This window comes from Miscanthus floridulus, chromosome 10 (genome assembly GCF_019320115.1).
Source record: "Miscanthus floridulus cultivar M001 chromosome 10, ASM1932011v1, whole genome shotgun sequence".
Taxonomy (NCBI): Eukaryota; Viridiplantae; Streptophyta; class Magnoliopsida; order Poales; family Poaceae; genus Miscanthus; species Miscanthus floridulus.
In genome coordinates, this window is record NC_089589.1 from 120480862 (window position 1) to 120493357 (window position 12496).

Sequence of the window (12496 nt, forward strand, 5' to 3'; positions counted from 1 at the left end):
CCCCCCCACCCCCCCAACTATGGTCACTTTTTTATATACTTCTCCTTTAGCCATAGTAGTAGCGGTTATTTTCAAGGAAATGAGTTCTTGAAGATACTATCTCCATGTCTTTCATTCATCTTGCCCTCCCCCGCTATTTTTTTTCTCTGGTTCCGCCTCTGCGCTGAACCAAACATACCCTTGCATATATTTGGGACCGCTGCATAAGCACTTGGCGCTGTGCGTTACTAGCCGTACTGGTCCAACAACAGCAAGTACTTTGTCTCGTTCTCACTGGCCAGCCACTCGTCAGTATGGATTTTATTTTATTTTTAACACTTTTTGTAAACTAATTTTAAATCTAACACTGTTTAATTTTTTCTTCAAAATTAACACTTTTGGCCGCGCCTATTTCTATGGCGTGGCAAAACGCCTGTGTCGCGCCATGCATGGTGGCGCGGCAAGAGGGATAACGTGACGACGACCGAGGCGCTGACCGGTGACATGGCAGGGTCTGCCGCACCACCGATCTTGGCGCAGCTATGCCACGTCCTGATCGGTGGCGCAACAGAGCCTTATAAAAGGGCCGCGGCCCAGTCTCGCCTGTCCGCCGTGCCTGTCCGCCTGCTTGCCCGCCACTCCCAAGTGCTGTCGGCGCCGACCCTCTGTTGCTGCCTCTCTCCCTCCATTCCCTTCCATTCCTTGGCCGCCTCCCTCCCTCCTCGGCCTCGTTCAAGGTAATGACGCACTTTTTATTTTCGTTTGAATACTGGATTGAAATATTATGAATGGGAGTTAAGGTTAGGGGGAAATTTATGTTTGGGAACTATGGGCTATGGTTTGGAGAAAGATATTAGTTTGATTTTGTCGATGTTAAGGTTAATTATTTAGTTAGAAGTATGTTTACCATGTATATTTTTGTTGCTATAAGTGTTGGTTATATTATTTGAGTTACAATGCAAATGATTATATTTTACATTAATTTATATTGTTTTGATTGATGTTTAATTTGAACCGTTTTATTAGATGGAAGACATGTTTTGGGAGCTGTTGTGGCGAAAACGGGGACGTCCTAGAGAATTGTACCTCGATAAGTCTAGCAAAGATGCCCCCGTCCCTCCTGACCTCCCTGTCCCTAACTGTGACTATGGTTGTCCGGCCGACGTGTTTCAATCGAGACATCCGAACACAGCGGCTCGTTGCTTCTACACATGCAGTCGTTTTAATGTAAGTAATTGTTTCCGTATATTTTTTTTCTTCATTTGTATTACTAAGTTACTAATATTTTGTTGGAATTTTGTTGTGTAGGCCCATGAGTGGTGTTTTTTCTTTCAGTGGATCGACGGTGCAGACAAGTTTGACCCTAGGTACCTTCTTTTCGACGATTGGTGGAGAGGGCGACATCCACGAGAGCACATCGAGCGGTGGGTCCCACCTCCCCTAACCCCCCCAATGACGGCTAAGGAGAAGCACTTAGCCACAATTAGACGACTCGAGAAACCTCCTCTGTACGATTGCGGAGATCGAGCTGTGATAAACCCTAAGAATATGTTGGAGTTTATGTGTCCAAACAAACATGAAGTAAGTGTAAAGTGTATATGTTCAAATGTTGAGTTATATGTGTTCATGTACTAATGTCATCTTATTTAGGTGTTTTCAAAGGCGAAGTGTCGTTTTAAGGAGTGGTTGTATGGTCCTAAGAACCAATGATCGGAAGAACCGCCAAAGGTTAAAGAAAAAAAGAAAGAAAGGGTAATTTACAAAGCACCTCCTGTCATGTGCGAATGTGGTGTTAAATTCAACTATGGCCTAGTCCCTTCAGAGCTTGGAATAGGCCATTATTGCGGCCATATGGTTGACTATGATGAGGTTGATTATTTTTGTGATAAACATAAAATCGTATTTTGTTTTTTTCCTAATACATATATGATATAATTTTTTGTTTGAACAGAGCACTAGGAAATACAGGTGGGAATGTTATGATGGTCAAGCTAAGTTCTTGGATGAACTGATAGGGAGGCAAGTAATTGCGCGGAAGAGGGGATATGGACCTGACTACGTCAACCTATTCGTTAAACATCACAAAAACAAGATGCGTGAGTTTGCTAGACAGCGCGGTATTCATAACCTGATCGATGTTGGGCTTGACAAATGGGGATTGGAGAGACGGAGGGTGTTAGAGGAGGAGAGAGCAAGCAAGGAGGCAACAGAGAAGACAATAGTACAGATGCAAGTTTTAAACGAGCATGTTGTTGCATTATGTGCCAGTGAGTGTTTGAAAGCCATTTTTTTCGTTGTCTGATTTTAAATGTAATATAATCGCGTTGCTAACTGATTGTATTTTATAAATGAAGGGATTGGATGCAGTGAGGACCATAATGGAGAGGTGGCTCGTACAAGGTATGAGAAAAAAGTTAGATGAGCATAGAACTCGAGCTGGTCGCACCGTTCAATCATCGATTGTGTTGTCTAATGAGGGGGACGATGATGAGGACGACACTGCCAGACTGAGCGAGCTCATCGCTCTAGCAGAGGTGGGCTTACAGGCGGAGGAGGCTGAGTATGACACTGGCAGACTCAGCAAGCTCATCGCTCTAGCAGAGGTGGGCTTACAGGCGGAGGAGTCTAAGGACGATACTGGCAGACTGAGTGAGCTCATCGCTCTAATAGAGGCGAGCTTGCAGGCAGAGGAGGATGACGACGCGTTCTTCACTCAGGCCGCAGAGGCCGCTTACTACAGGCGACAGGTAGATCGGGGCAATGCAGGTGACCCTAGCCACAACAACAGGGTTGTGGTAGCGGATTGGTACTCGAACGACTAGTTGCCTACTCATTATGTTTCTGACTGAGGGTTTTTTATTGTGCCGTCTGTTAGTTCCATGCTTTATTAATGATCTATGTAGCTATGTACTAGAACTTTTATTGTGTTGTCTTGTTTTCCTTTTGAACTATTGATGTATTATACCCATATATCATGTACTCGGATTACCCATGGTCGATCTTAAGTGATCCCATCCGTTTGTCACCCTCCGACCCATACGTTTATCGCTCTCCGATGCATCCAAGTTTTTTTTAATAATAGCGAATGCGTTGAGAATTTCTAAAACAAATATAATCGAGTGAAGCTTGTTTCGAATACGGTTGGCTTGCATATATATCTTGCATGTTTCCCATGTATTTTAAAATAGTATCGTGTAATTTATGTTATTCCCACGGCGCGACACATTTGGTAGATCGATGTTCTCATTTGGCATGCAACCCTAAGCCCAGGTTCTACCGCGCCATAGCCCACGGTGCGGCAATGACGCGCCAAGGCCCATGGCATGGTAGGACCAGGACGCAGACTGCAACCGACCAGCCTCAATTCCAATTGAACAGGAGCTGCTGTCGGTGCTGTAAACAACTACAAGTGCTACCACGATGCATTGAAACGAATATGAAGCAAATAAATGGAGTCCGTGCGCAAGTTGACAAGTTGCCACATAATATTTTCATTGGTTCATGAGTCTGCAAGTTTCGGACGACAATATTCGTTCGACATAAGTTTGACATAACCAACTAAGTCCTAGGAGTGTAAGGATCTCCCGGACACCTCTGTCTCTTCAGATTTATAGGCAACACAGTAGGAGTGTAGCCAACGTCGGTGTGTGGCAAGGGCACCTCTGCGTCGTTGTCAGTCAAGTGTGCTCGGTGCGGGTCGTCGTACTCCACCTCAAGAAGGGGGTATAAAAGGTGCTGCGTGGGAGGGGCCATCCTGTTACAAATTGATAAACAAAGGGTTAGAGTATTCAAATTAACAATATTCAAATTAACTATATGTGGCATTGCAAAATTTGAACTACTTGTTATGAAATACGAACACAATATGAAAGCACATGTATATATTCAAAGTAACATTAACAATACGAAAGCACCTGCTGCCCTCATCTTCTATGCATGCTAGCCTTGTGACTAGGGACTTTGCAAATGAAGCAAAGATTCCTGCCACGGGTCTCGTTGAAGTTTCCCCCTCCGTACATGTCTTCGTCGTACCCTCTCATAGCGTCCATGTCCCCCTTGAGTCACTTCTTCTTTCTCCTATCCTTCCTTACCTTCATTAGATCTAGATGCGGCACGTAGTCATAACCATTATAAGGTGGCCACTGTGTCGGGTTAAGGTATGGCTCGAAGCTCATCTCCCAAATACTAACGGTGTTCGAACATAGATACAAGGGTGACATATATGGCAGATCCTCATAGTTGTATCCGCGAACCCTGTAGGCCATGATCATATGAGAGCAAGGGGCATGCACGATCTGAGGGACGTTGCAACTGCACTCTACCTTTTCAAGATCAACTCGGTAGTTTCGTCCACCATAATGTTCGCCACCCAAGCTTGTGCCACCCTTGCCCCGTACACTAAAGATATGGCGGCGGGGTCCATACGGCTCAACGATGTGCTACTTGGCCAATTCCTCGGCCTCCTTCAATTGTTCTGCTCCAGCCTTTCCAAAACGCCCCTTCTCAGCTATATTCCTCTACACAAGTTCCCATCTCTTGGCAAAATATTCGTTGCACTTATGAAAGGAGAACTCAATAATTCTAGACACAGGCAACGATCGAACTCTGGTGAATACACGGTTGAAGGACTCCGAGGAGTTAGTGGTCATGATGCCATACCTAACCCCCCCCCCTCATCATATGCTAACACCCACTAAGCCTTTTGTTCCATCTGCGTCTCTAACCATGCCTTTCCCGCTTCATTTATCATCTTGTCTAGTTCTCTCTTTATCTCCTTGAACTGGTGCTCTATATGTACACAACATAGAGCCTTTACCTTGTCCCATACCTCCTGCTTCCTCTAATGCCGCCAGAAATTAGCGGCAAAGTGTCTCATGTACCATCTATGCACTAGAGATGGGAACCCATCTATATGCTCAGCTACAACATTAAGAAGCCCTAGGTGATGGTCCGAGATCAAACATATAGTGCGAGATGGGCCAAGCACTTGTACACGTAAAAGCCGCATGAACCATGACCACGATTCATTGTTCTCTCCCTCTGCCAAAGCAAATGCCATGGGTACTATCTGGTCCTCAGGATCAACAACGGCAACCATCATCAAGGTGCCCCTGTACTTTCTTGTCAGGAAAGTGCCATCAACAAGTACGACTAGCCAACAAAACTGGAATGCATGTTTCGTTTGCGCGAACGACCAGAACACACGATAGAGGACATGCCTCAACAGGTCCTGAAACACACATCCATCTAGTATCCACAAACCATTTCAAGCCAGGGTTGTAGTAATGCATTGCACATAAGATGCGGGACACCCTGTTGTACGCTTCCTCCCAACTACCCCAATGAATCGCTAGGGCAATTTGCTTAGCACGCCAAGCCTTTCCGTACTTCACATCGTACTTAACGAATCCAGATATGGACTGTTGTAAAGAAGACACCAAAATATCATTATTGTCATCAACGAGCCTCAATATACGGCGGGCAAGGTAACATGCAATGAGCTGCTGATGATTTTCCTTCCCCCTATTTGTTAGGAAAGTGTGGGGTTCGACAACTTTACTTATCCTCCACTTGCCATCACTCTGTCTCTTTCGTGCATTTAACCTCCACATACAACCATTTTTGCATATCACGTGGTACCTCAAGTCCTGGTCCGAATGAGTGACGTTGTACGACCTATGGTGATACACAACATAGTCCTGAAGGAAGAGCTTCATCTCTGACATTGTATTGAATATCATCCCCTTCCTAAGGGTTTCTTTCTCATGGTCATACAATGATTTTCTACACATCTGGAGACTGGTGTCACAAAACTGCCATATCCGTCATGCTGACTTCCCTATAGTTCGGAACGCCCCTAAAAGGTACGTTCATCGACCTTAGTTGCTCAAGCTCAGTCGCTGTGTAAGGTGGTGGTGGAACATACTGCTGCACTACGCTAATTCTGCCCCATGATTCATAGGGGGTATCATCTGTTGGCAAATCTGTGACTAGTCTACCCTGAGCCTGGATAGCATGCAAAACCTTAGTTGGTACTGGTGATGGCATACCATGAATAGGCACTGGCATGGCATCAACCGGTGCGGGCATAGCATGTCTATCTCCCTTGTCACCATCTGAATTGTCCGAATCACTGCTAACTACATCACTGATCCTGTCCTCCTCCTCCTCCTCCTCTTTCAGTTCGAACTCGTTCACATTGAAATCATTGCTTATACAGCCTACTTGACTTGAATGAAACTGCTCCAGCGTCAACTGACCGTCCAAATCCATGTTAGCCTAAGCTGCTTCCCCTTCGACCCCTAATTCTTGCTCATTGCCTCCAACACCATCAATGGACGACCCGTCCTGGACACCCTGCATCCTGTACCCATTCTCCACCACCACCTCAGCCATGGGCACATTTGAACCTTGGAGCACCCTAGTGTAGCGGGACCAGTGAGCAGGGTCGCGCATGGGCATGAGGACATAGTGTGCCCTAGTCTTCCCAGTATCAAACCTCCCCTTCAGTGTGAAATCACCGCCAAACTTTATATTCAAACGAACACAAAGGTCGTTGAAGCTAGGAGGTTCATCAAACCATTCTAATTCTTCTTCCATATCCTCAAACATACCATCTTCTCTCCTAACACTTCCTCAGTAAAAAACTCTAACACAACAATCTATCTACAAAAGCATTTCAAGAAACTTCATCAATTCATCGAAATCGTCGTACGTAATGTCCATAGTAATATTAATACATATTCTAACTATAACTATACTAACTAATCTAATATTAACATCTATACAAGGCTAACTACAACAACTAATGTATAACTACACTCACTAACTGTACTAACTAAACTAACTAACTTTACTATCAATACTAACTTACTATATTGCCTATTAAACTAACTAACTTTACTAACTATACTAACTATACTTCACTAATTATACTAACTTTATTTATTTTACTAACTTACTATACTAACAATGTCGATTCAATTAACAAATACACTAGGGGAGTACCTCGCGGTAGCGGCGCTCGTCCTCGCGGCGGTAGCGCACTAGACCGGGCCGGGAGGCGCGTGCGCTGGCCTCGGCGGCGGCGGCAGTCGCAGGCCCTGCAATGAGGGCGGGGATGTGACAGTGAGGGCGGTGGCGGGCGCGGTGGGCGTCCGTGGCGCGGCGGGCAGTCGCCGTGCATGTCCGAAGGGCGCGGCGGGCGCAGCGAGCGGCCGACGGCCGTGGCGCGCCCGGCGCAGGCGTGCGGTGCGGCCGCGTGTGGCGCGGGCGGCGTGCGGCCGCGGCCGGGGGCAGGCGCTACCGGCGGCAGGCGCGGCGGCCACGCGCGGCGGGACTGGGCCGCGGCCCTTTTAGCCGGCTCTGCCGCGCCACGGATCAGGACGCATCACTGCCGCGCTAAGATCGGTGGCGCGGCAGACCCTGTCATGTCACCGGTCACCGCCCCGGTCGTCGCCATGTCAACCCTCTCGGCGCGCCACCATGCATGGCGCGGCACAGGCGTTTCGCCGCGCCATGGAAATAAGCGCGGCCAAAAGTGTTAGTTTTGAAAAAAAAAATTAAATAGTGTTAGATTTAAAATTAGTTTATAAAAAGTGTTAAAAATAATAAAAAAATTCTCAGTATGAGTGTGTATTGATATTTTCTCAGGTCCCTTTTTCAAGCCATATAATTTGCTAACTACTTGATCTATATCACCAATCGATCGAGCTAGTGACCACGATCACAACCTTGTACTACGTATACTACTAATAAGCATCCAACACTACACAAGCTAGGAGCTACGCGTACGCCGCCGCCATGGCACAGGCTGCCGGTGGCACTGAGGCGCCGCTCCTGCTCTCCTCGGCGGCAGGGACGCCGCCGCCGCCGCCAGCCGGTGCACCGCGACGCAACTGGTTCGCCTTCGTCTGCGCCACGCTCGCCTCCATGACGACCATGCTACATGGCTACAGTACGTAAGTTTGCCCAAGTGACTTACCGTCCATGGAGAGAGAAGCTTCCGAACCGTGCGTGCTTGTTGCAGACCTGACGCTGATGAGCGGCGCGGAGCTGTTCATGCGGGAGGACGTGGGGCTCACCGACGACGAGGTCGAGGTGCTGTCGGGGTCCATGAACGTCTTCATGCTCGCGTCCATCCTCGCCGCCGGGTGGGTGGCCGACCACCTGGGCCGCCGCCGCACCCTCGTGCTCGCCAACGCCTTCCTCATGGCCGGCGCGCTCGCCATGTCGCTGGGAGACAGCTTCGCCGCGCTCATGGCGGCGCGCTTCGTCACCAGCGTCGGCTCCGGGTTCGCCCGCGTCATCGCCCCCGTGTACAACGCCGAGATCTCGCCGGCGTCCACGCGTGGCGTCCTCTCATCCATGCTTGACGTACGTTAGCCTTTTGGATACATTGCGTGGCGTCCTCTCATCCAAACGCTGGCTGATTCCGAATCAAGGTGTATAGTGATTTCACACGTGCAGATATTTATCAACGTCGGCATCCTGCTCAGCTACGTGTCCAACTACGCGTTCGCCGGCCTGCCGGTGCACCTCGGGTGGCGCGTCATGTACGGGATCGGCGTGATCCCGCCCGTGTTCATCGCCGCCGGGGTGCTGTTCATGCCGGAGTCGCCGCGGTGGCTCGCGATGTGGGGCCGCCACGGCGACGCGCGCGCGGTGCTCCTGTGCACATCGGACACCCCAGGCGACGCCGACCTCCGGCTCGAAGAGATCAAGCGAGCCGTCACTGACGCCGAGGCGTCGCCGTCCGCTGCTGCAGGCCACGGCGGCGTCTGGAAGGAGCTTTTCTTGCGGCCGTCGACGAGCGTGCGGCGGATCCTCGCGTGCGTCCTCGGGCTGCAGTTCTTCGTGCAGGCGTCCGGCGTCGACGCCATCCTCCTCTACAGCCCGTTGGTTTTCAAGGCGGTCGGCATGGCGTCCAACTCCGGCATCCTCGGCGCCACCGTGGCCATCGGAGCGGTGAAGACGTGCTTCATCCTCGTGGGCATGCTCTTCACCGACCGCCTCGGCCGGCGCCCGCTCCTCCTCGCCAGCACCGCGGGCGTCGCCGCGACCGCAACCGCGCTCGCCGTGACGCTGTACGTAGGCACGAGCACGACGTCGTCGTCGTCACCGGCGACGGCCGCGGCGTGCCTGGCGTCGGTGCTAGCTGTCGTGGCCACATACTCCGTCGGCTACGGGTCGGTGGTGTCGGCGTACACCGCGGAGGTCTTGCCGCTGCGGCTGCGCGCGCAGGGCTCCAGCCTGGGCGTGGCGGTGAACAGGCTCACGTGCGGGGTGGTGAGCATGACGTTCATCTCGCTCGCCGACGGGATCACCATGCCTGGGTGCTTCTTCCTCTACGCTGCGGTGACGGCGGCTGCGTTTGTGTTTGTGTACACGCGGTTGCCGGAGACCAAGGGCCGGAGATTGGAGGACATGGAAGTGCTCTTCCACAAGTGAGCACATGCATCCATGGAGGGAGGTCGGAGCAGCTCTACTGGCCGGCCGTGCGCCGAGAGCCTCAGACTCGTGAGCGCAAGCGAGCGAATAAGGTTTGGGGTGGGGAGACGATGGCACATTCTGTAATTTACTGTTAATTACCTTATGTGGTGGGCCCAACAAAGGAGGTGGTGGAAGCTCGATTTTTCGCGACCGAAGAAGTAGATCGCAGCAACCTGTATTGTGGTATATGGACAAATTAAATCGCTTTGTCCTTTGACCACCAGGTGGGACAATTAGTACTGGCCGCAGCCGTTCCTTTCATTGGGGTTTTCCCATCGCAAACTCAAATATGTGACTCCTTGCACATCTGCGCAACCCGCGCCCTCTCTCTCCGACTCTCTCTTTTTTCCCTCGTCGGCGGGCTTAGAAAAAAGATTGAGGGAGGCATGCAGTTAGGTCAGATGGAGGGGACAGGAGAGATGGCGGCGAGGCGGAAGTGGCGATAACACTGTTGGAGCAGCCGGCGGAAGAGGTGACCAGACCAGATCGGAGTGGGGGCACCCACAGCCATGGCGGTGGCGGGAGAGAGAGGAAGAAGGAGGCCACCACGGACGGTGGGGAGGAGGACAGTGGTGGATGCACGAGGGAGGAGGTGGTGGAGGAGGGGTGCCAGTGGGGACATAAAGTAGGGGCAGGGGCAGTGCCGGCGACAAGAATAACGGACCGCCATGTCCCCCTTCGGTATCTGGCTCCTTTTTCCCATGTTATAAGCATCAAGCCATCGAACTCAGAAGCTTTATTTCGCTCCGCATCAAGTCACAGTTGTTTTAAAATAGTTGCTATAATTGCAGGCCTGTGGTCTGCATCAGAGAGCAGATGGCAAAGGAGCGGGAACAGTGAAGAGCATACAAGATGCATAAGCACGTGAGGCTGGACGTTGAGCTGCACTGGTCCAACAAGAGCAAGTATTTTGTCATGTGCTCACAGCCACAACCACAGATATTACATCATCACTCCAGGTTCTCAACCGGCCATCACTGCCGTTAAACGAACCGACAATGAGAAAGTGGCAACAACTGCAAGTATTTTGTTATGCGCTCACTGCCACTACCACGGATCACAGCATCACTCCCGGGTCTGAACCAGCCATCACTACCAGCAGTGATACTATCGCTCGCTGCCGGTTGAAACCATGAACCGGTCACTAACAGCTCCAAAACAACCAGCAGTGATGAGCCGACGGTGAATATCACTCCTGTAGTAGTGTGCTGTGAGTATTGATATTTTCACGCGTCCCATTGGAGGCACATAATTTGCCAATCACTGAGTGTCCGCTGGATGAGATCCTAGATCGGCGAAGATTTGTTGGTGATTTTTCTGATTTGGTACCTGCACTCTTCTCAGATTTCCTGGGCTTTTTTCCTCATGCTTGGGTAAGAGTGGCAGGAGTTTCTTGACCAGCAGCTGCTCAACAGATGTGAGGGCAGTTGCCGAGGGTGTGGCTAAGGATGGCAATGGGTAAATCCCCATCGGGTATGGCCACCCCAGACCCATTCCCGCCATAAAAATTTGATACCGCCAGAATACCCATACCTGGCATGGGTCGGGAATTTTCCCCAGACCCATACCCGGCCGGATAAATCATACCTGTCGGGTCACCCGTACCCACCAACAATTTATTCACGCACATGAAAATCAACAATTCAACAGCAATCACCACTAACTAGAGCACATAAAATTAGACAAATAATAGCATATAATAATATCTTCTGCAAATTAAGATTCCTTTCCATTTAGTTTCTCCTCTACATTAGTCATGATTAATGTAGAAGTTACTGATTATAGATATGGTTTCGGGAACTTTCAAGTGGAGTATTGGACTCGTTGACTCCAGAACAAGTGATGCACTGCAACACTGAAGAAGAGTGTAGCCATCTTGCAAGTACCCTACCTCCTGTTGAAGCAGCATTGCTTGAATGGGCCATCAATCTCATGACAGATGTGGTGGAAAATGAAAGCTACAACAAGATGAATGCTCGCAACATTGCTATGGTTTTTGCACCAAATATGACCAAGTTTACTGGCAAGCATATTTGTTTCTCGCTACCTGCATTACTTTTCAGAATCTGTAGTCTAACCACGGAGCATTGATCTCTTTCAGATGGCCAGATATTTTTCACCCATGGGTAAACGGTTACGGGGACTGCTGGAACATACCCATACCCGCGTACCCGATGGGTGAAGGGTTTGGTCCATTTATATACCCGTGGGTAGTGTGTTTAGTCCATATTTAGACCCTAATAGAGTAAATACCCGTCGGGTATCGGGTCGTGTGTCCCCATTGCCATCTTTACGTGTGGCTTGCGTGGTGGCGAGGAGCAGCGGGGTACTGTCAGCAGCCCGTCCCTGCCTGAGGATGAATGCGAATCGCAGGGCCCAGCACCCGTCCGCGCCCAGGAAGACATGGCACCGAAGGCCCAACCCGCGCTTCTCCGGCCCAGTCTGGCACAGCCAGAGAGAGTGGCGTGAGGTATAAGAGTGAGAGGGAGAGAATTGGAGGGCATCATGTAACAGAAGAAGAATATTATCAGTACTAAATTCTAATCCGGCCATGGTGCCGTACGCGCGATAGTTCTTACTGTTCTTCTTCTCTACCTATCCCAACGTCTCTCTCTCACAATTGGTATCAGATATCAGTTTGAGTCCTGGCCTCCGATCCCCCTCATCCCCACTTCACCCGCCTGCAACGATCTCTGGGCGCCATGGATCCGAACCTCAAGCTCGTGCTGGAGGAGATCCAGAAGTCGAAGGAGGAGTTCGGGCGCCGCTTCGACGAGCACAACGAGCACTGGGAGCGCCGCTTTGCGGATCTCGACATCGCCCGCGCCACCCGTGACGCCGCCATCGACAAACGACTCGGCACCGTCGAGCTCGCCTGCGCCGACACCGGATACACCATCGGTCGCCGCGTCAGAGTTGGTGGCGTTCCGTGTCGATCCCCTCCACAACGAGCGTGACGACCGCGTCACCACCCTCAAGGTGGCCTCTACGGACCTCGGTACATGGCGCCACGAGGTGGAGGCCC

The 12496-nt window shown here is 50.4% G+C and overlaps 1 protein-coding gene across 1 annotated transcript; it reads left to right on the top strand.

The window, feature by feature from the left end:
* Positions 1-7673: 7673 nt before the first annotated feature.
* Positions 7674-9886, top strand: LOC136485523 (polyol transporter 5-like). The gene is made up of 3 exons (XM_066482384.1): positions 7674-7936; positions 8009-8355; positions 8449-9886. The coding sequence occupies exons 1-3, from the start codon at positions 7783-7785 to the stop codon at positions 9427-9429; spliced, it is 1482 nt and encodes a 493-aa protein (XP_066338481.1). The 5' UTR covers positions 7674-7782; the 3' UTR covers positions 9430-9886.
* Positions 9887-12496: the final 2610 nt, after the last annotated feature.